The 27,721-nt window shown below is 38.7% G+C and overlaps 1 protein-coding gene across 3 annotated transcripts in view; it reads right to left on the bottom strand.

Annotated features, from left to right (window-relative positions):
- Nucleotides 1-263: 263 nt before the first annotated feature.
- FBXL20 (F-box and leucine rich repeat protein 20) overlaps nucleotides 264-27,721 on the bottom strand; it is a 105,402-nt gene continuing 77,944 nt past the window's right edge. For 2 of the 3 annotated variants that reach the window (XM_066364318.1, XM_066364320.1), the window contains exons 7-15: nucleotides 17,153-17,248; nucleotides 15,202-15,328; nucleotides 13,954-14,028; nucleotides 10,625-10,755; nucleotides 7,757-7,817; nucleotides 6,957-7,001; nucleotides 4,374-4,430; nucleotides 3,231-3,443; nucleotides 264-1,238 (exon numbers count right to left, since the gene is read on the bottom strand). In XM_066364318.1, coding sequence (XP_066220415.1) covers nucleotides 1,131-1,238; nucleotides 3,231-3,443; nucleotides 4,374-4,430; nucleotides 6,957-7,001; nucleotides 7,757-7,817; nucleotides 10,625-10,755; nucleotides 13,954-14,028; nucleotides 15,202-15,328; nucleotides 17,153-17,248 — 913 coding nt within the window. In that variant the 3' untranslated portion in view covers nucleotides 264-1,130. The other variant, XM_066364319.1, reaches the window with a different exon arrangement.

Below are 27,721 nucleotides of genomic sequence, written 5' to 3'. Positions count from 1 at the left end.
TTTGGGGGTTTGCCGTCCCACTCCTTACTAATAATACATTTTGCTCTCTCCTCCTCAAGTTAGTGAGACTTGGTAGAAAAATGTGCTGGGGGAATATTGGGCAAATCATGCGTGTTATCACTATCACAGGAGATAACAGAAACCAAAAGGCAGAGTTTACTTTCATCAAAATAATTTTAGCTCAATTTCGCCTCATAACTTTTCTTGCTTTTGTCACGGTTTCCCTTCAGACTGGCAAAGATTCAGGCAGGGTCCCCTACTGGTAAAATTTAGAATTAAAAAAATATTTATTGATAATGTCTTTTTTTAAAAATGTTTGGTAACCCCAACTAATCATCCAAAATGCAAACTGTAAACACAAAAACAGCAAAAGAGTAACAATTGAGTGTGAGTAAGCAGACTACGAACAGGAGACAGACTGAGCAAGAATGCAGGAGGGAGCAACAGAGGACAACAGGTACACGGTGTGCTACAGAGAGTGACAATCTGAGTGAATAAGTAATCACGTCTGGACCACAGTGATTTCAATGCAACCACTTAGGAAACCTCTGGGCCAAATACTAAAACAGGAGGCGGAATGGAAGAGCCTTCTTCGTGAGCATGCTCAGCATGTTGACATGGGGACGAGGAAGCACAAAGCTCTGGAGTCATCTCACAATAGATGGCTACCATTTATAGGATGCAAAGAAATTTTCTTTCTGGTCCCTGGATACAATATAAATTGTTTTTCTATGCTTTTCTTGAACCTGGAGGACTGCAGTTGATGTTTCAAAGTTGCCAAAGAAACCCTTTAACAAAATAAACCATAGTAGCAGTAACACTGGGTTTGCTGGAATGCCCCTTTCCCCTACCTTGCCTATAGTTGTCTTCTGGGTACGTCCAACAGGAATGGTTAAGTTTTACCAATCCACTTGATAAAGCCAGCACGCTCTTCAGTCCCCTGGTCACAGAGCTAAAGTGGGCGGGGGTGAGGGTGGGTACGTGTATGTATGTGTGGCTCTGGGGATCTGGACGCTGCCTCACTTTGTAACCCTTGCCCAGAACACTGGGGTCGCTTCCACTGGAGACTCCACGGTAACTCTAGAAGTGTCATTAAATACTCAGTTCGCCAAGGTTGACTGCCTCCACTGTCATAGGATGATGCAGCATCTGCAGAAGCGCTGTCTGCTGCCCCCTACTGATGGGGGTGGAGTGACAGGTGCGAAGTAGGCGTGGACTTTAATATTGGGTAAATGGGTCTGAAACAAGACAGAAACATTACTGAGAGAGAGGGCTTAAACAGAAAGAGCAACGTTGCTTTTCAGAAACAACACTGAGGAACTGACGGCCATGAAAGCAGGGCCGAGGCTGAACACCCACAGCGCAGGTGTTGAGGGGCCTGGGTTTTACTCCATACCACCTGTGCTACTCTACATGACCAAATACACCAGCTCCCATACTCGGGTACCTGCTTCCACAATGATACCCTGGGGAAAGGCTGCACTGCAGCTTCTCAACCTGCCGTGAAGGGGAGTCTCAGTTCGATTCCCACAGTTGAAATAAACTAAATAAACTTAAAATAAGGTTTTTTTCTAAGACAATAATGTTTCTTCTGATATTTAAAAAACCTAATTTTTCACCCTGGCTGGGTAGTTCAGTTAGTTAGAGCATTGTCCTGATATGCCAAGGTTGTGGGTTTGATCCCCAGTCAGGGCACATGCAAGAATCAACCAATGAATGCATAAATGAGTAGAGCAACAGATCGATGTTTCTTTCTTTCTCTTCCTTTTTCTCTAAAATCAGTCAATAAACAAAAATTCTTTTATAACTCCCCCGACCCAAAAGACTTAACTTTCCCTTTTAACAACACGCTTTTAATTTTCACTATGTAAATAGTTCCTTCATACCTACTACGTTCAAGGCACTGTGCTGGTTATGTACGAGGGGTACAAAGATGGTCAAGACAAAGATACTGCTGTAGCTAAAGTAAAGTAAGAAAGGGCTAAGTGACTTAAGAACATATCAATAGAAAGACTCTTGAAGATTCAGAGACGGACAAGATTCCTGACAGCCAGGAGCCCTAGTGTAAGCGGGCACGGGAGGGGCTCTGACTGAGCTGTGCTCTCCCCTTCTGGTGCAGAAGAGCCACGGCCAGAAGGACTCCCCATTGCAGTGCCGCTCTCAGTCCTCCAGGTCTGATGGGAGAGGAAGAGCTGAGGCCAACTGCAAATGAAGATAAGGTCTGAAGCTCCTTTACGTGCTCAGCTGCCATATGGCCAACGTGGATTTTTTAGAGGCTGGCTGCAAGGGATAACTAAGCACAGTGCCTTTCCCACAGCAGGTGTGAAACAGATGTTCCAATAAATGTCTGCTGAGCTGAATGATCTACTATCTAGATTCATCCAGCCTTCCATATCCTGCTTGCTGGCAACCTATCTCCTTCTCATCTGGCTGCACAGGGGCCTCTCTACTGTGAAGGTTGGGCAGAAAGAAAAAGGAAAAATTTATTTGATCCAGCTGTTGTCTTAAAGAATCAAACAAATGCCCTGGCCGGTTGGCTCAGTGGTAGAGCATTGGCCTGGCATGCAGGAGTCCCGGGTTCGATTCCTGGCCAGGGCACAGAGGAGAAGCGCCCATCTGCTTCTCCACCCCATTCCCCTCTCCTTCCTCTCTGTCTCTCTCTTCCCCTCCTGCAGCCAAGGCTCCATTGGAGCAAAGTTGGCCCGGGCGCTGAGGATGGCTCCATCGCCTCCACCTCAGGCGCTAGAATGGCCTTGGTTGCAACAGAGAAACACCCCAGATGGGCAGAGCATCGCCCCCTGGTGGGCATGCCGGGTGGATCCCGGTCAGGCGCATGCGGGAGTCTGTCTGACTGCCTCCCCGTTTCCAACTTCAGAAAAATACAAAAAAAAAAAAAAAAAAAAAAAGAATGAAACAATGTTTTCTGTATGTTATTCCTTTCTTTCCTTTACAACCAAACCTGGCACATGCTTTCTGACTCTAGGCATGTTACTAATAAGCTCTGGACATTACTGAGAAACGACTGGGAGGAGGCCTACTTTTCTTCCCTTTGGTGGGTTATTTTCTACTAATTTTCCACCTGAAACCATAGCTTTAGGTTTGCTCTCCATTTTTCCCCACTTTGCTAAAGGTCCAAGTAAGTGTGAAAGTATCAAAGGGCTCTAACTCTAAACAGAAAAAGAAGAGAGGGCGCTGAGAGCAGAGCCGAAGAGTGCTGCGGCCATCTTTACCCTGAGTCTCTTGATTCCCGCCCGTGAGATCTGCTGGCAGTCATAGAGTTCTATCCGCTCCAGGCTGTGACAGCTCTTCAAGTGCTCCAGGGATGCGTCTGTGATAAGCGGGCAGTTGTCCAGTTCAATCACCTCCAGCTGGTCATGAGCGCAGGCCCCGTTCCCCAGGTGACGAATTCCATCGTCTGTGATCAGCTCACAGTGAGACAGACTCTGCAGCCAAATGGAGCAAGGAAGGACACTGAAATACCTCATGGCGTTCTTCCAGCCAGAGGTCTGTGCACCGTAAGAAAGGAGACTTTTCTGGTTTGACTTTGATGTACATGGAACCATCACTAGATTCATGTGGTGAAATGAAGAATGCTGGGATTCTGCTTTTGACAATCAATGATCAACATTTCTGTATTGATTCTAAATGTATTTTGTGAATTCATGTAATGACTAAAATAATTCATCAACAAAATAGGATACCCCCACCACCACCACCAAATACAAATGAGCACTTTTCTTCTGTACAGGGACAAGTGGGGCTCAAGCTTTTCCTGCACAAAAATCTCTGGAATTTGGACTAAATAATGATTACCTGGTACGGGGGACGCCTAGTTAATTAAATGAAGTGCATCTTACAGCGGTCAGATGTGGTTCTCTTCACATAAATCTCTTCACTTTATCAATCTGCCTTAAGTCCTTGGTTCTTACATGTGAAACTCAGAACTCTTGGCCCAATTTTGGATAGTAACATGCCATCAAACATACCAAAACTGAACCCAGATACACAATGGTCAGCCACCGTGCTCCCAGAAGCAGTAGCAGAGAACTCCCCCTAGTCAAGCCTTGATTGCTTCTGTTTTGGTCTCAAGATAGATTGCATTTTGGGCCATCTCATCCCCCAGACCTCTAGAAATTCAGGTTGGAGTATAATTCGTGTGGGAGGGAGAACTCATACTTTCCATGCCAGTTTTCAATCTCCAAGTATTGATACAGAAAACATTTAACATTTCCAGTTCCTCCCTTGGTCCTCTGTAAGCTGGGAATTTGGAGAAATATGCTTTCCTAAAACAGTAGCCAGACACCAAGAAGAAAGTAAGGACTGGGTTTTGATTAAATCTAATAAACACATAAAACTTTCAGAGTCAAACTCACCAACACTTGAAGTCGAGGACAGTGTATAGAAAGTTGGATTAATGTGCTATCTGTTATCTGAAAGAAACACATAAGTTTATTTTAGGTAAAATTCCAAACAACTCATGGCTCATACCTCATTCTTGACTACCTTTGTAATCAAGACTGATATCCTGATCTTGATTATTAAGTAACAAAACCGTGGGGTTTAAAATCCCAATGGCTACCTGAACCTGTTCTTTGAGAAGCCAGGCTTGAATACATCTAGTAACGTCTTCATCTTTGAACAGGTCTTTTGAAAACTGTTTTGTTTTAAAAATGAATGAAAATCTGTCCCCTCCTAACCTCTACCCCCTGGACTTTGTTCTATCTCCTTAGAACGAACCATCACAGAAAACAACGGGAAGATACTGCTCCATGAAAAAAGTTAATGTAAGAACATCCTCAGATTTTTTTAGATAGTTGGCCTATATTTTATAAGCCCTGCCACAACTCAGGATTGATCATTTGGGTGTCAGTTATCTTGCCAAAGATAGCACAAAGGGGATGATAGAATCTGGGTTACCTACAAACAGCCAGGAAGGAAGAACTCCTCAAGGAAGAGCAGTCTTTTATAGTTATCATGGGACAAAAAGTAAATCAGCACTTCTTTTCCAATTCTTCCAACTCTGAGATACTATAAAATTCTAATATATACAGCTTCACAGGGGCTAAGAAATATCAACAGGTGGGGATTTGGGGCAGGCAGGTATGTGCACATCACTCAGAAGGACTGACACTGGACGGACATACCGGACACACAGGCACATGCAAAAGATAAATGGACATAAACAAATTTTAGTTCGGTAAAAACTAATAGTTGCTAAGCAGTGTTGGATAACAAGTAATCTAGAAAAAATTGACCTCAATATTTACCCAGTATCTTCATTTTTACTATTAAAAAAACTCATTGCTTTATCTTCTTTTTAGGAGTCTCCCTTCAAAGTTTCTCCCCAATTAATTAACCTCAAAGCTCTTAAAATTGATAAGAAAATTGTTAATAAAGAGTTATCTGGTTGCCTGCCTGAAGGACAGGGTTCCATACAAAGTCAGGTCTTCAAGGCTAATGATATAAGGGGCCCAGTTAAGCTACTGTAAAAAAGGACAGTGCTACTGTGGTAAGGTACCAAAAAGCTGCAAAATTAATATTGATATTTTAGGAGGAAAGGTCAGGCTTTCTGTCCAGTCCTTTCCTTGGGGAGGGGAGAGAGAAGAATGTAGAACCTTCCTGACTTACAAGGACAATGGGTCATTTAGTTTTAACTATAGAATAAAGGTTGTCTGAGAAACTTCTTTTCTCTTCCAATAAGAGACAGAATTTACATACCACCCTACATTGATTTTGGCTCTTTCTCCCTTCCTGGAATCCTGAGAGTAACATACCTCTAGGCCAGGGGTCCCCAAACTTTTTACACAGAGGGCCAGTTCACTGGCCCTCAGACCGTTGGAGGGCTGCCACATACAGTGCTCCTCTCACTGACCACCAATGAAAGAGGTGGTGCGGCGGGCCGGATAAATGGCCTCAGGGGGCCGCATACCACAGGCCGTAGTTTGGGGACGACTGCTCTAGGCAAAGGAAGGGAGATAGACACTAAAAGATCTGTAAATGTCTTTGACTGTATTACCTTAAAGGTTTTAATGTTTCTATGGATCCCCTAAACAAATGTTATAAGCTTGTGTCATGATGCCATGCTCCCCCTAACCTGTATGTGGTCAAAGGGTACATAACCAGCCTCTGAAATGTATTTGGCGTGCACAATTTGGGTCGCAATGCCCCGTGTTAGTCATATGAGGCTGGCATATTAAATAAATTTCCTTTTTTTTTTTTTTAACGGAGACAGAGAGAGAGTCAGAGAGATGGATAGACAGGGACAGACAGGAATGGAGAGATGAGAAGCATCAATCAATAGTTTTTCGTTGCACATTGTGTTACCTTAGTTGTTCATTGATTGCTTTCTCATATGTGCCTTGACTGTGGGCCTTCAGCAGACCGAGTAACCCCTTGCTGGAGCCAGCGACCTTGGGTTCAAGCTGGTGAGCTTTTGCTCAAACCAGATGAGCCCGCGCTCAAGCTGGGAACCTCGGGGTCTCGAACCTCAGTCCTCCGCGTCCTAGTCCGACGCTCTATCCACTGCGCCACCACCTGGTCAGGCTAAATCTTCATCTTTAATAAAACCCTTCAAAATTCATCTGGACTTGGTGTCTCTACATAAACCCACGGAAGTGAGGTATGGTACTTTACAACACTACATATCAGTGTGCTAGGGCTTTAGTTATTGACCAGTATCAAAACGCTGTAAGTCTAAGAAAATATCTTTATGACTCAAATGTTTGGGTCTTCTTTCTTTCCAATGGCAATCCTGTGGATGGCAAAGATTTTCCTAGTTCCTGAACACAGATACCACGAGCCTCTGCCTGGTGTGCCTGGGGGACACATCAGGAAGTGGACAGTCCGCAGTGCTGCGAGGCACGCACCACGCCAGGGAGCGGACGCGAACGTTCTCACGTGCAGGTTATGTACGTTTCTATCGTACTGCATTGCTGAGTAAAATTCCACAGTATTACCTGAACACACTCTTCCAGGTCCATCTTTTCAAGCTCATGACAATTCTATAAAATACAAAACCAAACAATACAACAAAAACATTTAAAATATGAGAAAAATTTAAGGCCAGAAAACTAAGTGGTATTAAAGATCAATCTGTCTGAAATCAAATGCCCTTCCCCTTGCCCATTACATTGATCAAAGACAGTTGTAATTTTAAATACTATACAGCAATTTATAAGCCAGTCTAAGTACTAAAATCTTCTGGAGAATACAGAAAATCTCTTAAAACGTATCCACTTAAAACTAGGATTATATATTTTGTTTGTTTGTCTGAGAGGAGAGAGGGAGAGAGAGAAAGACAGAGACAGAAAGGAAGAGAAATGAGAAGCATCAACTCACAGTTGCGTCCCGTTAGTTGTTCACTGATTGCTTTCTCATATGTGCCCTGACCGGGGGCTCCAGCTAAGCCACTGACCCCTTGCTCAAGCTACCCACCTTGGCCTTCAAGCCAGCAACCTCGGGATCATGCTGATGATCTTGGGCTCAAGCCAGATGAGCCTGAGCTCAAACCAGTGATGTCAAGGTTTTGAATCTGGGACCTCAGTGTCCCAGATCAAAGCTCCATGCACTGCGCCACCACTAGTGGGGCTGGATTATGTTTTGTTTTTCCAACATTACTCTCACCCTCAGTTGCACGCATCTAAATAACCAGGTAAGCTTTTTTCATGAAGCTCTAGAAAGTCCTTTAGTTTATCAATATGAACATGTGGAAAAGGAAGTCTCATTTAGGAATGTTGAGCCTGGAGACAATACTCACCCTGGCCAGAGTGGTAAAGCCTACATCTGTTAGTTGAGAACACCTTGCCACTTCTAATATTCTGTTAAAAAAACAAAGTGAAAGTCAAGACCTTGTTCCTTGAAAGCTGCATTTATGAAAACAGCAAGTATTTAAGAAAACAACTTCCTATTCTCTAAGGCCTATATAACATAGAATGCCATTAGTAGCTAAGCAAGTCTATGTACAGATCTTGCCCTTCATTTTCATGGAGTCATCATCAAGTAGTCCTGTAAATACCACATTTCAGAGTGATTCAATCAGAAGAATATAATAGAAACTTGTACTTAATGCCAAAATGCATGAGAAATGCATTTAAAAGGCTTCTTGATGGCACACTGCTTACTCCCCAGGGGGCAGCCTGCTCCTGGAAAACAATGAAACGGAGATAGATACCCTATTAATCTGTTGCTAAAGTAAATTATTCTCTTTCCCTATTTTACACGTAGGTCCACTCAGATTTAAATAGATTTGAAAATGTTATGAAGGGACTGGTTAATTACAAGTCTATCCCAAATATGAAATTCCATACTTATGAAAAAATACCCTTAAAGCTTCCTGCCTCCTCATACAGGCTCCCAGGGAGGCCCAGTGCAGAGGGGGCTGAACTGGCAGGAACAGCTACACACCAACCTAAATACCAACCACAGGACTGGGGAATCAAAAGTGGCTCTGCTGTGAAAATTCTGCTGGCATCTGCACAATCGTACCATACAGTCTTTATATGTTTGCTTACAAATTACTTTAAAAAGTTAAAAAAAAAACTAAGATGTAAGAAAACCTTACTGGTTATCAGTAAGAAATATATGCTGCATCTAATGGAAAAGCATGAACTGACTGAACCCAAGTCAAGTATCACTTTTGAGAGCCACTCTGTCCTAACAACAAGAGAAACCGTGAAGGAGGAAGAAGCTGAATAACCCTCTCTATTTAAAACAGAAAGGGGATGGGTAGTCCTTTCAGACAGGAGTTTGGCTACCTCCTTAGCTCCTGAATAAGACTCTACTCCTAGGCTTCTGATATTACTAATTTTGACCAACAAGTCTATAATCAATTAAGGAATTTTTATAGTGTAGGCACATTTTCTTTGATTATAATCAGGCCCATGGCCAGGTGATTACAAAAAAGTTTTAATAAAGTTTTATTGATTTAAATGATTATTATATGTAAAACAGGTGGTTTCATGGGTTCTGGAGCTAGACTTCCTGGGTTTGAATCCTTGCTCCAGCACTTACTAGCTGTGAGACCATGAACAGGTTACTTGACCTCTCTGGGCTTCAGTTTTCTCATCTATAATATGGAAATAATAACAGTGCTTATATGCTGTTTGACGATTAAATAAATTTAATCTTTTTTTTTTTTTTTTAACGTGCCTTGACTGCAGGCCTTCAGCAGACCGAGTAACCCCTTGCTTGAGCCAGTGATGTTGGGCTCAAGCTGGTGAGCTTTTGCTCAAACCAGATGAGCCCTCGCTCAAGCCGGCGAGCTCAGGGTCTCGAACCTAGGTCTTCCGGATCCCAGTCCGACGCTCTATCCACTGCGCCACCGCCTGGTCAGGCACGATTAAATAAATTTATATTTGTGAGTCACTTAAACAACGCCTAACATGACTAACATATTTATTTATTTATATTTTTATTTTTTTACAGAGACAGAGAGAGAGTCAGAGAGAGGGATAGACAGGGACAGGCAGACAGAAACAAAGAGAGATGAGAAGCATCAATCATCAGTTTTCCGTTGTGACACCTTAGTTGTTCATTGATTGCTTTCTCATATGTGCCTTGACCGCGGGCCTTCAGCAGACCGAGTAACCCCTTGCTCAAGCCAGCGACCTTGGGTCCAAGCTGGCGAGCTTTGCTCAAACCAGATGAGCCCGCGCTCAAGCTGGCAACCTTGGGGTCTCAACCCTGGGTCCTCTGCATCCCAGTCCGATGCTCTATCCACTGCGCCACCGCCTGGTCAGTCAAGTTTTATGTTAAACAAAGGTATAGGGAGGTCAAAATAGTGTGTGCATGCTCTTACATAATCATATGGGTTTGCTTCCATGTGCAAGCTAACAGAGCGTTCTTCATAAAGATTTACCCACTCCTATATTTAGGCAGAGAGGTGGAGTCATAAAGAAATAAAGCTTGCTCTAAAATACCATTAATCAGCATAAAGGAGGTCCTCCTGCAGGGCTGTTTTCTCTTTTCAAATACTCTGTGCTATGTACCTGGCATCATCATTACAAAGTAAGTGGCCACAGGATGGGCTTTCAAAAACTTTCTTTAGCAAGGAATCACAGATACTCCTTAAATTTGTGATGGGATTATGTCAGATAAACTCCACATAAATTGAAAATACTGATAAAGTAAAAAAGGCATTTAATACCCCCAACCCACTGAACATTATACTTAGCTTAGCCAACTGTAAATGTGCTCACTTATTTTAGCCTAAAGTGAGGCAAAGTCATCTAACACATCTTATTTTATAATAAAATGTTGACTATCTCATGTAATTTATTATGTGTATCAATTTCATACCATCATAAAGTCAAAGAATCCTAAGTTGAACCACTGTGAGTTAGAAACTGTTGGTATATGAAAGCATTACAAAGAGAGAATACCTTATTTCTTTTCTCAAATAATAAAATAAAATGATTTTTTTTTCTAGTATGGATAGCAAGAAGTAGAAAATGGTGACTATTATCCCTGGGTTCAGGCCAATTACAGGTAATCAAATAAACTCTAAAGCAAGAAGGAGGCATGTGAAAGGGCATCTCCTTTAAATATTTCAAGGTTCCAAGGAATAAATATAAGTGGAGGCCTCTGTACTTTTCCCAATTTTTTGAGCTAAACAAGAGATGTTTACCTAAGCCGTGGGCAGTTCTGACCTAGAGCACTCAGGATGGCATCTGTGATGTTGGAGCAGCCGGAGGCACAGAGGGACTGTAACTTATGGCACCCTCTGCATATAGTAATGAGGCCTTCATCTGTGATTTGCTAAAAAACAAGAGCAAAACCCCCCACAGATATCAGTAACTTAGCAGAACAAAAAGAAGGAAAAAAAATGTTACCTCAGTGAAAATCAGTACCAAAAAGAAGTAAAAGGAGATGTAATATTAATCAGGTGGCAGACCTAAAGGAAAATGAACACACTGTTTCTTCCTTCCAGTTCCTGTTGACTGATTTCGTTTGCAAGAGAATCTGTGCTCATTTTGGGGTCAAGGGAAGATGCTATAATGAGATTCTTTTAACCTAATCAATTGGGAACAACATGGGGTGCATCATGGTGCACATTCAATTAAATGGTTTTAAAACCAAGACAACAAATAAGAATGGCAATATTTTAATACTATAAACATATTAAGTTAAAAATTGATACTAAGTTACTAAAAAAAAAACAACCTGTGGATGACAGCTGCAATCTCCTATCAACTACAGATACATTTATTTCCATATTTTTGTTCTCTAATAAAGAATATTATAGTTTATGGAGATGAATAGTTGCATTCAACTCAAATATAATTTTGTATGATTTAAATTATTTGAAAATAAAAAACAACAAAGGTGTTGCATTAAAAAAAAAGTCAAGGTATAAATGTATTAACATATTGGATACAATCAGATATAACCAGAACTTCAATTTGTCCTGCTAGAGCCACTAATTTTGAGTAATTCTCAGAAAAGCTCTCCTGTCATCTCTGTTTAATCAGTGTCCTTAGATTGCAAGGAACACTGAGAAAAAGAAAATCAAACTTTAAATAGTCACTGCTTAAATCAATCCTTTCTCAATATTGTACAACTGAAACAAAATACAGATAAAAAATGGATGCTAAGGCAGATATGAGATTTGTCATGAGGATAAATTAATGAGATATAGATACACATTGAAGAATCTAAAAAAGTGCTGGGCTAATGTGCAGTATCATTATTACTAAACATGGATAACTGAAATGTAAGGGAGGAAGTAGCAATCAATAAACATGAATAGTTAGCAGGCCGATGGACTTGATATCACACAATATCAGTAAAGTATTGTAGGGCTGTACTTCTTTTCCTTTCTAATGTTTTTAAAATTTTCTGCCCTGGCCGGTTGGCTCAGCGGTAGAGCGTCGGCCTAGCGTGCGGAGGACCCGGGTTCGATTCCCGGCCAGGGCACACAGGAGAAGCGCCCATTTGCTTCTCCACCCCTCCGCCGCGCTTTCCCTCTCTGTCTCTCTCTTCCCCTCCCGCAGCCAAGGCTCCATTGGAGCAAAGATGGCCCGGGTGCTGGGGATGGCTCTGTGGCCTCTGCCCCAGGCGCTCGAGTGGCTCTGGTCGCAACATGGCGACGCCCAGGATGGGCAGAGCATCGCCCCCTGGTGGGCAGAGCGTCGCCCCTGGTGGGCGTGCCGGGTGGATCCCGGTCGGGCGCATGCGGGAGTCTGTCTGACTGTCTCTCCCTGTTTCTAGCTTCAGAAAAATGAAAAAAATAAATAAATAAATAAATAAAAATAAAATTTTCTAACTGAATTTATAGGGGTTGACAATAGTTCATGAATCCTTTTTAATGTTTTGAAGTCTATAAGGAATTACTGAGGCAGGCAAGAGAAAAAATTGTATTGCCTTTTAACTTTAAATTTTAGAGTAAAATTTACTAAAGTTTTATGTTTTCAAATTAGTCAAGAAAAAGAGAATAGATCAAGAATGTATTTTGGTCACTTTAATTTGGGCAGAAACATGAAGTCTTACTAATGTTGAGAATTAGTCCGTGCTGAAGGCCTGTTTCCTAGGCTACAGACGAAGGACTTGTTCCTCATTTACGCCTAGGGGAAAGTCCCCGGACCTCTGGCAGAAAGTACCGCGTGTGCATGCACGTAGACCTTCCCCGCTTCTCACGGTTAAACCCGCCAAGAAGCGATCCCTCCTTGAGAATTACATTTCATCACATTGTATAGAAGGAATGTCAAAGAAGTGGCTTGTGCTCTATTATCTGAGTGAGAGAAACAGCCAAATAAACACATGATAGAACTGGTTTTTATGCTTATCAACTGTGCTTTCTGCCTGCTGGAAGGGTCAAGGAAACAAAACTAAAATGGTAAATGATAGGTATGGTATGTATGTATTTATGCATATGTGCAAAGGTGCATGCAACATATATATACACACATATGTGCAGAATGTGTGTGTGTATGCACATAAATAAAATCTGAAGATGCCCAGGAATAGTTTCTTTCCTATCCCCATAAGATGGTGGTTTCATGTTTACAATAGTTGTATAACCTCTTTTTTTCAGGCCAAATATTTCAGTTTCATAAATGACATTATGCAAAGTCTGATTGTTAGCCGCTATGGCAATCAGAATTAAAAGGAAGGGGTGGTGAGACTGAAAATAAATGTCTTCCTTTAACAGTCTCCAGAAGCCTCCTAAGCAGATCGTTACCAGGAAGCACCACCTTGTAAGGGCTGGAACGGCAAGCTGTTTAAATTGCTCAAAATGTGGCACCTTTAAACTAAAGTATCACCTCTAAACTAAACCACCACTGTGCTCTCAAGTTTCAGATGATTACATAGAAGGGGAGGGTATAATAAACAGAAGGCTTAGTAAAAACAAGGAAAACCCTCATTAACTTTTTTCATTGCTGCACACATATGTGCTTTTCAAGGCAAAAGAGAGAAGCTAAAGGTGTGTTGTCAATGTTCTAGGATCCTGAATAGTTTCAGTAAATTCATAAGTAAAACAGGAGTTTTGGGGATAGACACAAAAATGTTGATAGTCAAATGTGATCTATAAATACTAACTACTTGAATACAATTTAAAGGGTTCATTTTGCTCATCAATTGTTCAGATCAGTGGTTTCCAATAGTTATCACCCACTGATAAGATATTAATAATCAATGAGGTTGCAATAAACTTACCAAAAAATATTTTAAATACTGAAGTTTTGAATAATTTAATTATAAAAAGTAGAGTATTCTTAAGTAGAAAAGACAAGGATGAAATTATAGGTAGCCTATTTGGAATTCTGAATAAGCTACCCGCTTATCTATGCCAGAGCCCCTGGAAGAGAGCATCGTGAAGCTAGTCAAGAATTATCTCTGTGTGTACTGTGTCCCCAGGGTTGAAGAAGAACCACTGGTCTTGATGACCAAAACTCTTACAGTAATAATACAGAAATCAATTAGTAATACAGAAGAGCTGTGGAAAGGTCTGCTTACTAAGCAGGTCTGCAAGTTCAAAGTCACCAGTTCAGGACAGTGTGCTCCTATGTACTTGAGAGCTTCATCTTCTAGCTAGAAAGATTAAAAAGAGAGAAAAAATGATTACTAACATTGTTTCAAAGGACAAAGATTTAAGAATGCACACATTCATCAATACATTCTAAATTTGGCCAAGTTTCAAAAAACATTGAATCATGATCACATAAAGGTGTAACTGATATGATCAGTATGTTCTATTTTTAATCAGTTCTTAGCACATCAAATTCTTATCATGAAATCAAGGAAAAGATAAAATAAACACTGTCTAATGTTTGTGGGTTTTTCTTCAGATAAATATACTTAGCCACATTTTGCTGAGCACTTATGATCAAAAAGAATTTTCATGTTTCTACACTCCCTGCATATTTGGGAGAAGTTGAGAATGGAACCCACAGTTTCTCTGCTGCTGGCAGATCAGTGCCATGAGCACAGTGCTGAGAACAGATGGCAAGTAATTGATTATAATGATGCATTCCAATCAATATTTTTCAGGATTCCATAAATAACCAGACGCTCATGCTGTTGTTTTAAGGTAGTCATACTTCCAAAGCTCTGTTTCAAAAAATGGAACATCGCCCATAACAGTGAAAAAATGAGGGCATTTTTAATGGAATCCAAAGTGTGGGTTTAGTAACCATTAAAAACCCAAGGTACTAAGAGCCTAGCCCTACTCTGACAGTTACTTCTAAACCTACTCTTGGTCATTTCCATGCCAATTCCTTCTAGTAATATTTTTAATGACAAAATGCTGGGTTTGTAATGTGACTGGCAGGAAATAAGCATCAACAGTATAAAATGTAGGTTGCTGTATACTTGGCACGTTTAAAAAAACTAGTGAAAACTGCCAAGACCATCTTCCTTGCCTACCCAATTCAAGGTGTCAGGCAGTAACAACACGGCACATTTTCCTTTCAGATTAAATTGCATGGAATTCTTCTTCTCTGTGGTGCTTGCTCAGTACAATTTCTGTCTCGCCAACCTGCCTCCCCTCAAAACAAAACTTTATTTTTGGTCAGTTGTGAATTCTTCTATTCTTCTCTTCTCTCTCTCTCTTTCTTCTACTCTAAGGAAAATACTAATTTTTGGTAAACAAGTATCTTTGGTAAATAACACAAAACAATTACATATTCTTTAAGCCAACATCTTGGGGCTGCCTACCAAGTTCACGGTTTCTCCATCCTTCACAAGCACTACATGGAGGATTACCTGTGTGCAGCCTTTCAAGAACAAGGCCTTGAGACCCCCACAGCCTCTCACTAGTGCTTGGATGCCATCCTTCGTTACTTGGTCACACCAGGAAATGTTCAACTGCTCCAACAGTGGACATCCCTCACTTGGGATAAAACAAAATGAAACGTAAGACTAAATCCAGTTCCAAAGGCACTAAAGTCTTATTTTATTGGTCATTTAATCAGGAAGTGAATAGAGCCCCATGCTCTCCCACAAGAATATAAACATTTACTTAACATAGACTTAGAACACAGGCAAACCCTTCACAAGGTCTGTGGTGTTCAAGTGGAACTACATCCCTAGGAGGGCTAGCTCAAATTCAGTTTAACCAACAAGCACAAAGCACAATATTGTTTTTCAGATATACTAGCTTTTAATGGAGGTTTATACTTTTCAAATACTATTCTTTTTGCACTTATCAGATATTTCCAAGTTCCCTAGATAGAAAATGAAAATTAAGCGACTTATTCAAGTTGACCAAGTAATTAATGAAGAGTTTAGAGTCAAACCGAGATTCTCTATAAATAATTCTATTACTTATCAAAGTATTAATGAGGACATTAAAACTTTTATTTACCACAGGCTGAATTTAAGATGATATATTATACTTGATCTCTGGCTTCTATCAAATAATAACTTCATCTTTGATCTTTGATTTCATATTTGAACTATGGAACAATCCCAAGATCTATGTCACTCTTTGGAAAATATTGATTTAACTGTTTTACAAAATAAAGCCAGGGGATCTTGACTCAAGTTCATTCTTCAACATTAATAGTGTAACTTCAGGTAAGTCACTTTAGGAAGCCTGCCCGCTCGAACCTCTCAATCCCAAATTAGCCACAACCACTCCTCTGTTCTCCCCAAACTGCTGCCCTTCTATCCCAGCACTTACCACACAGTAACATGACACTTAATGTTGTTGCTTTTTTTCTCCTACTAGACTCTGAGCAACTTAAGGGCAGCAACAATATCTTATTCAGTTACATCCATGGCTGAATCATACTATCTGGCATTTAACAATGTTTTAGATTTTCTACCTGTAAAGTGTCTGTGCTGTCTACATCTACCTCACAAGGTTTTTTAAAAAACTGAGATCATTTATGTGAATATTTTATAAACTATAAATGTACTTATATTATCCTACACAGCAAACAGCCTCAGATACATATGTGCTCAATATTCATAAAAAAGGTCTGAGATTGCTTATACTCTTAAGTAAATCAACATTCTTTCTTTTAATAGCTTACTTCCTACTATTCATAAATGCAACCAAAGCATGTGACCATAAAAGGCTGACAGAAAGTTATAAAGAGCATGGGCACCTCACCTTCCTTTATGATATATTTTCTGTAATGGACTTAAAAAAATGCATTAACATAAAAACTTACTGAGTGTTTACTACACGCTAAACAATTTATATATAATTATGTTAAAACACATGAAACTCATTTTTATAAGCTAAAAGCTGTTGGGATATGGGTAACATTATATGGTTTGGCTTAATATTATCAAATAATAATAGTACTATTTAATCCTAGCAACGAACCTCTGAGATAACAAGGAAAAACTCACAAAGGTCACATTTATTCAAGGCTCCTGGTTAATAACCGACTCCAGAGCACTGCTTTAAGCACTAAACTATAATGTGTGTCATTTGGGGGTGGGGGGGAGAAGGGAGGAAGTCTTCATAAAAACCTAATCATTTGTGTATAAATTGTAGTAGTATGTTCAGAAATCCTAATTACCTCTCATCATATGTCACCTGTCCTCTATATAATCTGAGTAAGTGGTAAGATAGAAGATCTCTTCTGAACTATAGAACACATCCACAAAACATGGTTTCCCTCAATTCCAACTTTATGCCAGTTATTTTTAAAAAATAAGTATCTGTTCTGATTTTTGGACAAACTTATAAGAAATTTACCTCAGAGCTTTTAGAGACATATTCGTTATAGATGTGCAGGAAGCCAAGTCAAGGTGCCTGAGTTTGGAACAGAACTTGCTAAGGCTAGCACACGTACTGAAAAACAGAAAAAGCAGAAAAAAATAAACAAATAATAACACATCCTTAGTACACTAAACACAATTTTCATTAAACACGTGTATATATAAGAACAGTACAATTTCCATCCCCCCAATGAAAGCAATTATAAAGCCCGGGACTTTCCACAAAGAGGAGAGCCCAGTGCCATTACAAAGGATAAAAAAGGCTGTAATGCCTGACCAGGCGGTGGCACAGTGGCTAGAGCGTCGGACTGGGATGCGGAAGGACCCAGGTTCAAGACCCCAAAGTCGCCAGCTTGAGCGCGGGCTCATCTGCTTTGAGCAAAGCTCACCAGCTTGGACCCAAGGTCGCTGGCTCGAGCAAGGGGTTACTCGGTCTGCTGAAGGCCCGCGGAGAGGCACATATGAGAAAGCAATCAATGAACAACTAAGGTGTAGCAACGAAAAACTGATGATTGATGCTTCTCATCTCTCTCCATTCCTGTCTGTCTATCCCTCTCTCTGACTCTGTCTCTGTAAAAAAAAAAAAAAAAAAAAAAAAGGCTGTGATGTGTATGAGAATTTGCACGAGGGGAGGATGGTGCTTTATTCATATTTGGAAATGTTAATAGCTATTAACAGCAAACTGCATATGTGCTGATAAAGAGAGCTACATGCATTTTGCAAATCCAGGAGCAGCAGAAAGCTAGTACCTGCTAGCAAGTGGTGAGACATGAAGACTGAAAGCTCTGTCGCTTCTCTTTCACTGAAATCTCCACTTAAGATAACCTTGTACATGGCAGTTAAATAACTGGATTTTTACAAGACATACAGAGGATGGACCAGTATTGGGCTGAAATAAGCTGTTATATAACATTACTTGCTACTTTCCTTTATGAGTTTCTTTCTTTTTTTTTAGAAAGCAGAGAGAGAGAGAGAGAAGGGGGAGGAGCAGGAAGCATCAATTCCCATTGTGCCTTGACCAGGCAAGCCCAGGGTTTTGAACCAGCGACCTCAGTGTTCCAGGACGATGCTTTATGAGTTTCTTAAAGGCTCTTTTCCACAGTGGTCAAGTTTTCAGTTTAATTTTTTTAACTTACTATGAAAAATTTTAAATACACCCAAGCACAGTGTGTATTTGTGAATAGACAAAGCACACGTACCATCCTTAAGCTCCTATACTTATCAATATTCTACTATTTCTATTTTATCCATTTCCCTCCTCTTTTCGTTCCAGTATTTTAAAGCAAATCCCAGACTATTTCACCTGTAAATATTTCAGGACATATTTTTAATAGTTAAGGACCTTAATTCCTTCATATCTGATATCCAGACTGTACTCAAGTTTCCCCAATTCTCTCAAAAATACCTTTATCAAGTTGATTTGATCAAATTGAGATGCAAGTAAGAACCATACATTATAGTATTTGGCTGTTTCTTAGGTTTTTGTGTAGACCTGGGCTTCCATTTCTTCCAGCTAGATGCCTAGGAGGAGAATTGCTAGGTTCTATACTAAGCTTATGTTTGACTTTTTAAGAAACTGATAAACTGCTTTCTAAAGTGGTTGTACCATCTTCGATTCCCACCAGCAACCTATGACGGTCCCAGTTTCTCCACATTTTTGCCAACCAACACTTGACATCGGTCTTTTTTTGTGATAGCTATTTCCATGAGTGTAGAGTGTAATCCTCTACTGGGGTTTTATTTTGCAATTCTGTAATGCATACTACATTGGCTACAATCTCCAACTGAATGCTAAAAATGGCAGACAACATCCTTGCCTTGATTCTGACCTTAGGTGAAGCATTCAGTCTTTTACCATTAAGTATGATGGTTAGCAACAAGTTTCTCATAGATGCTTTTGACCAGTGAGGACACTCCCTTCTATTCCTAGTTTGTTGAGAAGTTTTATCATGAATGGGTGCTGGATTTTGTCATGTGCTCTTTCTATCTAGATGTGTTAGTTATCTATTGTTGCATAACAAATGATCCTAAAGTGAGCAGTTTAAAACAACAAACATTTACTATCTCAGTTTTTGTGGGCCAGGAATACTGGCAAAGGTAGTTTAGCAGGGTGCCTCTGACTCAGGGTCTCTCACAGAGCTGTAATCAAGGTACTGGCCACAGTTGCAATCATCTCAAAGGTTAACTGGGTACAGATTCCCTTCCAAGCTCATTTAAGTAGCTTTTGGCAGACCTCAGAATATCCAATTCCAACTCCACTCATTTAGTTTTTGGTAGGTTTCAGGGCCCCACTGGCTGTTAGCCAGAGTCCTCAGTTCCTTGCCACATGGGTCTCTCCACAGAACTACAGGGCAACTTGCCTTGCTCCCACCCTCAAATCAGAGCCATGAGAAAAAAGTACAGCAAGATAGAAGTAACAATCTTTTTGTAACCTATTCTCCAAAGTGACATCCAATTTCTTTTGCACTGTTCTATTGTTAGAGATGAGTCCTTAGGTACAGAGCACACTCAACAGGACAGGAGTACACAAGGGTGTGAATACTAGAAGGTTCTTAGAACTTATTTGAGGGTCATTTTAGAGGCTTACCTATCACACTGAGATGATCATGTGGCTTCTTTATTCCCGAGGGCAGTAAATCTCACCAGCTGTCTACTGCAGTGGTGGGATTGAGCTGGTTCGCACTGGTGCAGCAGAATTGATACCTAAATTTTTGTTGAGTCTGGCGAACTGGTTGTTAAAAATGGCACTTGTAATCAGGGTTCTCTCTAAGCTGGGCGCCTCGGCAGCCGCCCAATATGGAAATCACAAATTTATATTCCTTACTCTTTTAACATTCATCTGTACAATAGCGTATTCTAAACGCCTATAATAATGTTGATTTCATCATAGGTGAAAAAAACTTGACGGAACTATGCTTGTAATATTTATTTATTCATTTCATAAAACTCATTATACTTTTGATGAAATACCACATTTTAATTCCCTCATGTTTGTTACTTCGGTAAACAAACATATAACGTAAAGAGAAAAAATGCCAAACTACCAGGGGGGGTGACAAGCTGTCACTGGAAATATCTAAAATAACAGTTCTATTGTTTTTTGTCAGGTATTTAATATTTCTTCATTAATATTTTAAAACTCTTATAACATCATCTAGTTTTGTGTACCTCTTTTATTGTTCTTATTGAAGTATTAAATACATAAAATAATAAACTGCCTTTCGGTATATCACTTTTTTATACTTAAAATGGTCATTAGGGCAGAGAACCGGTTGTTAAATTATTTGAATCCTACCACTGACCTACTGTACAAACCAATCAAGAATGGTTCTGACATTTTTAAATGGTTGAAAAGAAAATCAAAAGAAGATACTATTTTGTGACATGTGAAAATTCTATAAAATTCAAATCTTAGAATCCAGAAATAAGGTTTTATTGGAGTGCAAATGCTCATTTGCTTATGCATTGTCTGTGGCTGCTTTTGTAAAACACTGGCAAGCTGAATAGATGTGACAGACTGTAAGGCCACTTATATTTCTGGAATAAATCCCACCTGGATATGATCCAAAATCCTTTTACATGTTGCTGGATTCAGTTTGCTAAAGTTTTTTGGTATCTCTGTTCCTGAGGGACATAGATCGGTAGAGTTCCTTTTATTGTGATATGTTTGCTAGACTTGGTATCAGAAAAATGCTGGCTTCATAAATGAATCTTTCCTCTTCTTTTTAAATGAATAACTTTGAAGATTGGTATTATTTCTTATTTAAGTATTTGATGGAACTCACTAGTAAAGTCATCTGGGTCTGTGCTTTTTCTTTGTGGGATAATTTTAAATTTTCACTGAATTTACTTAAGAACCTACTCAGATTCTATTTTTCTCAAGTTAAATGTGGTAATAAGTACCGTCTCGGGAATTTGTCCATTTCTCTGAGTTGTCTAATTTGCTAGTATATTTATATCCCCTTTATAATCCTTTAAATCTGTCTTTTGGGTACTTTGTCCTCATCTTAATTCCTGCTTTTAATAATTTGTGTCTTCTCTCTTATTTTCTTAGTCGTTTGCCAAGTTTATTAAATTTTTTAAAGAACCAGCTTTTAGTTTCATTATTTGTATTACTATTTTTGTTTCCTATTTCACTGATAGCCAATATATATTATTTCCGTCTTCTGATTGCTTTGAACTTAGTTTGCTCTTTTTCTAATTTCTTAATGTTGAAGGTTGTTATTGCCTCGAGCTTTTCTTTCCTTTTTTCTGATACAGGAATTCAGAGCTTTAATACTGCTTTAGCTGCACCATGTAAGTTTTGATAGCTCTTCATTTTCATTCAGTTCAAAATATTTTAAGAGTTTCTCTTACGATTTTTGTCTTTAACAAATAGGTTACTTAGAAGCATACCTCTTAATTTCCAAACATTTGGAGTTTTCCCAAATTTTGTTCAGTTATGAATTTCTAGTTTATTTCTCTAGTTCTGGTCAAAGAACATATTTGGTATGCTTTTAATCTTTTTAAATTTATTAAGGCTTGTTTAGTGCCCCAATCTATGCTTTATCCTGCAGAATGTTCCAAAGTCTGTAAGGAACATTTATTCTGTAACCAATGGGTGGAGTGTTCTATTTGCATAGTATGCGTTTTTCCATGTTTCCTTTCAAATCTATCTGTGTCTTCAATTCTAAGGGACGTCTCATAGAAAGCATATAGTTGGGGCCTGCTTTTTAGACCACACTGACAGTGTGACTTTCTGGTGAAGTACTTATATTTAGTCTGTCCACATTTAACAGAATTGATACGGCTGAATTTTATCTCCCTCTTTTTACTATCTTTTTCAATTTGTTTTATGCATTTTTTTGTTTCTCCTTTACTGTTTTCTTGTGATAAGTGTAACATTTCAACTCCTTTGTTAATGTTTTTCTATTTTTTTGTTATATTCTTATAATTTGCTCACAGATTACAATATGTATCTTAACTTACCACAATATATTCATAATAGTTTAATTCTCATAAAACAGGCATTTTGTTTCAATATATCACCATTCCTTCCTCCCTCCTTGCTATTATTTTCCTATGTACAAATACATTTCATACATTACTTCTATATATCTTATACACCTAATACAGTATTATAGTTATTGCTTTATACAATTCATGTTTCAAAGAAGAGCAGATATGAGAAAACTGTATTTCTAGATTTACCCACACAGTTATCATTTCTGATGCTCTTCATTACTAATTCCTATGGATCTGAGTTATTGTTCAGTATTTCCTTTCATCTTGAAGGACTTCCATTAATTTCTTGCAAGGCACACCCGCTAGCAACGAATTCTCTCCATTTTTGCTTATGTGGGTATGTCATTATTTTCCCGCACTTTAAAAAAGTTAGTTTATTTTCATTTTTCCATTGATTTGAGAGAAAGAAAGGAAGAGGGGGCAAAAGAGGAGAGGGAGATGCTGGTATAAAGAAACTTACTGCTCTACCAGTCATATGAAAGTATAGCACACACAATTACAGTAGTAGGCTACACCATCTAGGTTTATGGAAGTACACACTATGATGTTTGCATGACAAAATCACCTAACAATGCATTTCTCAGAGCCTATCCCTGTTGTTAAACAGCATGACTGTATACAATTTATCAGGCTGAACAAGTTTATTTAGAAACTTTATTAGTGGGTGTTTTAATTTTGTAAAATGCTTATCGGATCTACTGAGATGATCATATAACTTTTCTTCTTTGATCTGACAACCTCACATTTCTGGGATAAATCCAAATTGGTTACAATTTATTACTCTTTTCATATACTGTCGGATTCAATTTGATAATATGTTGTGCATGAGGAATATTGGTCTATAGTTTCCTTCTCTTGTAATTGTTGTCTGATTTGGTATCAGGGTAACAATGGCTTCATAAAATGAGTTAGAAAAGTCTTCCCTCCTTTATTTTTTTGAAAAATTTAAAATATGACCAGTATTGTTTCTTTTATTATTATTGATTGTGTGCAGAGAGACAGAGAGGGGAATGGAGGGCACCAGAGACAGAGAGAGAGAGAGAGAGAGAGAGAGAGAGAGAAAGCTTTCATTTGTTGTTCCACTTAGTTCTGCATTCATTGGTTGGTTCCCATTATGTGCCCTGACTGGGGATTGAAATTGCAACCTTGACATACTGGATTAATGTTCTAACCAACTGAGCTAACCGGCCAGAGAAAGATCAGTATTATTTCTTTCTGAAATGTTCATTGAAATTTGATACTGAAGCTATCTAAGCCTGGAGTTTTGATATTTTGCTTTTGTAATGATTGTTGTGGTCATAAGGTTTTCAATCATCAATCCAATTTTTAAAAAGATATAAGACTATTCAGATTTTCTACTTCTTCTTGTCAACTTTGGCAATTTTGTATCTTTCAAGAAATTTTTCCATTTCATTTAACTTGTCAAATTTATTGGCATAAAGTTATCCTTTAAATTAATGTGTGGAATCTGTAGTGATGTTTCTTTTTGCAATCTTGGTATTGGCAATTTGTGTCCACATTCCTGACTGATCTCAAGAGGCTTATTGATTTTACTTCAAAGAACCTATTTCTGGTTTTATGAATTGTTTATTTTTTATTTCATTGATTTTTACCATTACCTTTTCTATTTCCTTCCTTTTACTTATTGTGGACTTCCTTTTTATCCAGTTTTGTAAGGTGGAAGATTAGATCCTTGATGTTAAGCTCTTCTTTTCTAATACTGTTATCCCCCACTTTTCAAAAGTTCGCTTTATACCACATCGCTTTTATGAAAACCCTACATCAGTACTACTTCTAGAAAACGGGAAGAAATCTGAAGAGGATTTTCGCTTTTTCAAAAACAGGTGAAAAGCAAGAAGTGTTCAGTGTTTGTTTTTGAAGTGAGCCGTTACAGAGGCAGCTAGCCCCAAGCGGCACAGCTATGTTTATTCCAGGGAACTGCACTCAACATCTCAGTATCAAGCCACCTTAGCTCTGAATTGTGTCCATAAGCATCTATGCTTTATCTCAACTTAATCTGTGAACCTGTTAGTAAGATGTGTCCTAAGGTATCTGCTTCATTGCTTTATGCCATTTTGGCTTAAGAAGGATTTCCTAGGAAGCTCTTTCAGAGAGTAGGGGAAATCTATGTGGGTATTTAAAAGATACACATTACATTTTGCCCTAAGCACTGTCTTTGGTGCATTTCGCAAGTTTCAAATGTTGTTTTCATTATCAAATAACAAAACATATTTTCTCATTTTCTCTGTAGTTTACTCCTTGACTCATGGGTTATTCAGAAAGGTGGTATTTAATTTTCAAATTAACTCAGATATGCGTTGTAGATTTCTACTTAAATACTGCTGAGGTTATAGAGCACACGCAATATGATTTCAATCCTTCTAAATTTATTGAAATTTGTTTTACAGACCATTACTTGTTGTACCTTACTGAATATTCCAAGTGCAATTTCTGTCATTTCTGCATCTGTTTCTATTGACTACTTTTTCTTTCTGGTTCTTCTTCTGGTCTCATTTCTTGCTTCTTTGCATGTACTGTGATTTTTGAATGCTAAAAATTCTGTATGCTAAATTGCTGAATATCTAGGTTTTGCTGTCTTCCTTTTAAAAATGTGAAGTTTAGAGTTGGTGGGTAGTTAAGTTAGTTATGAATCAGTTTGATCCTAAATATGTTTTCACCTTTATTGGGCAGGTCTAGTTTGGCTCTACTGCCAAGGTGCGACTTTTCTAAATTTTTTAATGTCTTAAGCTGTTCAATGAACTTTCCCCATTTTGGGTAGTTAGAACTTCTCCCAGCCTTATTTATTTTTTTAAGAGTTTATTTATTTATTTATTCATTTTAGAAAGGAGAGAGAGAGAGAGACAGAGAGAGAGAAGGGGGGAAGAACAGGAAGCATCAACTCCCATATGTGCCTTGACCAGGCAAGCCCAGGGTTTCGAACCGGCAACCTCAGTGTTCCAGGTTGACGCTTTATCCACTGCGCCACCACAGGTCAGGCAGCCTTATTTATTTAAACCTTGGCAATAATTCAGTTTCCACTTTCCTTGTATAATTGTTCTTTCCTTGATGTTCTTTGCCCAGCTCTGTGGGGTCTCAATACGTGCATATGTAGTCTACTAGTCAGCCAAATCTATGCAATTACTGTAGCCTTTTATCGAGTAGTTCCTTCTTCTTCAGACACAAAATTCAGCCACCTTAGTCCCCCTGAATTCTGATCTTTTTCTCTTCAAATCAGTTAGAATTTTGTGCTCTGCTTGGGTTCCTTCTCCTTGTGCCATTATCTGGAAAATGTCACCAAGCAGAAAGCCAGGGTAATCACAGGGCTCATGTCATATGTTTCTCAGTTCTGTGCTTGTACATGCCCTGACCTGGGACCAAACTGGCAACCTCTGTGCTTTGGGATGATGCTCCAACCAACAGAGCTATCTGGCCAGGGCAAAATTCTCCATCTTTGATGCTTAAAGTTTGTATCTTTTTATTTTATACTATGATTAAACAACTGTACTTCTAAAATTACTAGAACAAGTAAAAATCTATATACTGACCAGGAGTTATTTGATGATTTTAAGATATTAAGTTTTTTTCATAGAAGTTTTTTTCATAATAAAAATCTTTCTAACTTTATGTTATGAAATTGGGTACCTGAGACCTATATAATTGTGTTAACTAGTGTTACCCCAATAAAATTCAATTTAAAAAATCTTTAACTTTTAGAAATGAATACTTACTGGTTAAATATGATGTCTAGGACATTTTTCAAAATAAGATAAAATGAGGGGGTAAGATGATACAAGAGTTGCTATAAAGTGATACTTTCTCAATAATCAATTTGAAGATGACTGATGGGTTCAACTTTGTCTACTTTCGCATATGTTTAAAATTTTCCAGCCCTGGACAGGTAGCTCAGTTGGTTGGAGCATCGTCCCAAAGCACAGAGGTTACTGGTTCAATCCCCAGTAAGGGTACATACAGGAACGAATTGTTGTTTCTGTCTCTCTTTCTCTCCCTAAAATCAATAAAATACACATTAAAAATATTTTTTTCTTCTAAGAAGTCAAAAGTCAGCAGAAGTAACTTCTCTCTGGTGGCTATAGCTCCAATTTGATATGGCTGGGTTCATGTGCTTTGTTTTCAATTGTTAGGGGCCACTTTGACTTCTTTTTAGGTTAATTCATGTTTTAATTAGGCTGCGACACCTTAGTTGTTCATTGATTGCTTTCTCATATGTGCCTTGACCGTGAGCCTTCAGCAGACCGAGTAACCCCTTGCTCGAGCCAGCGACCTTGGGTCCAAGCTGGTGAGCTTTTGCTCAAACCAGATGAGCCCATGCTCAAGCTGGCGACCTCGGGGTCTCGAACTTGGGTCCTCTGCATCCCAGTCCGACGCTCTATCCACTGCGCCACCGCCTGGTCACATGTTTTAATTATGTAAAACATTTACATGGCTAATAAAATAAAACTATAAAACATGATACTCCAGAGATCTCCCCTTCATCCTTGTATCTTCATGTTTTCTCTCTCCCCTGTAAGTAACCATTTTTATTAGTTTATTACTTTTCCATTGTTTCTTCTAGAAAATATTAATAAATATAGATATATGGTTGTATTATATCCCCTGGCCCTATAAAAGGTATCTTACATACAAATTCCTCTGCCATTTGCTTTCCTGACAATATGTCCTGGAGATTGCTCCAGAGTACTATAGCAAGATTCCCTTTGTTCTCTCTCTCTCTTTTTTTTTTTTTAGCCAGTTTACTACTGATAACACACTTGGATGGTTTTCTGTCTTTTGCTATTAAGAATAATGGAGCACTTGTTATTATAACAGTAAAAATGAATAGCCCTGTATATAAATAATATATTTTTGCCAGTGTATCTTTGGTATAGAAACTCCTAGAAAAATGTGTAAAGTATAAGTTACTTTTTAGATATCAAGAGGAAAAATTCTTAATTTCTATAACTTTATTCAAAGGAAACAAACAGGTAATTTATCTAAAGTAAATTTTGGGCCACTGGTATAAAGTCATGATTGGAGGAGGGGTTAGTGAGTTATCTATTAAAGCTTTCCAAATCAATTTACAGAAATAATACCTGTTAGTAGAATCAATAACCATAGTCCTTGTCTTTCAAACACTTTCTCATGTTAGATGTTAACAATGTTGTGACCTCAGAGAAGGGAATAAACAAAGTGTACCCTGTGCTTGGAAAGTCTTCTCCTTTTCCTCATTCAAGCAATTCTAAAAAAAAAAGACCATCTCTTTTATGAAGATTTTTTGAACAGGAAGACTGGCTAATTGCTGTGAAAGCATGCTTCTTTAATGGCTTCACCTAACCTCACAACAGCATCAATGTCCCTACATAATATTTAAACGTTGTTTGCTACATGTTATTACCAATAGGTGTCCTTGGGCTTTTTTATGTCTACCTTTGATGTTTATAGTGTCTGTGATAAACTCTCAGGATGAAGGATCAGGTTTTATTTCTTTTACATTGTGACCAACACAAACAGTACAATCAGAGTCATTTAATAAATGCTCTCAATA

This window comes from Saccopteryx leptura, chromosome 2 (genome assembly GCF_036850995.1).
Source record: "Saccopteryx leptura isolate mSacLep1 chromosome 2, mSacLep1_pri_phased_curated, whole genome shotgun sequence".
NCBI classification, from domain to species: domain Eukaryota; kingdom Metazoa; phylum Chordata; class Mammalia; order Chiroptera; family Emballonuridae; genus Saccopteryx; species Saccopteryx leptura.
Note: the sequence above shows the minus strand (reverse complement) of the source record. Positions and strands in the feature narration are given on the sequence as shown.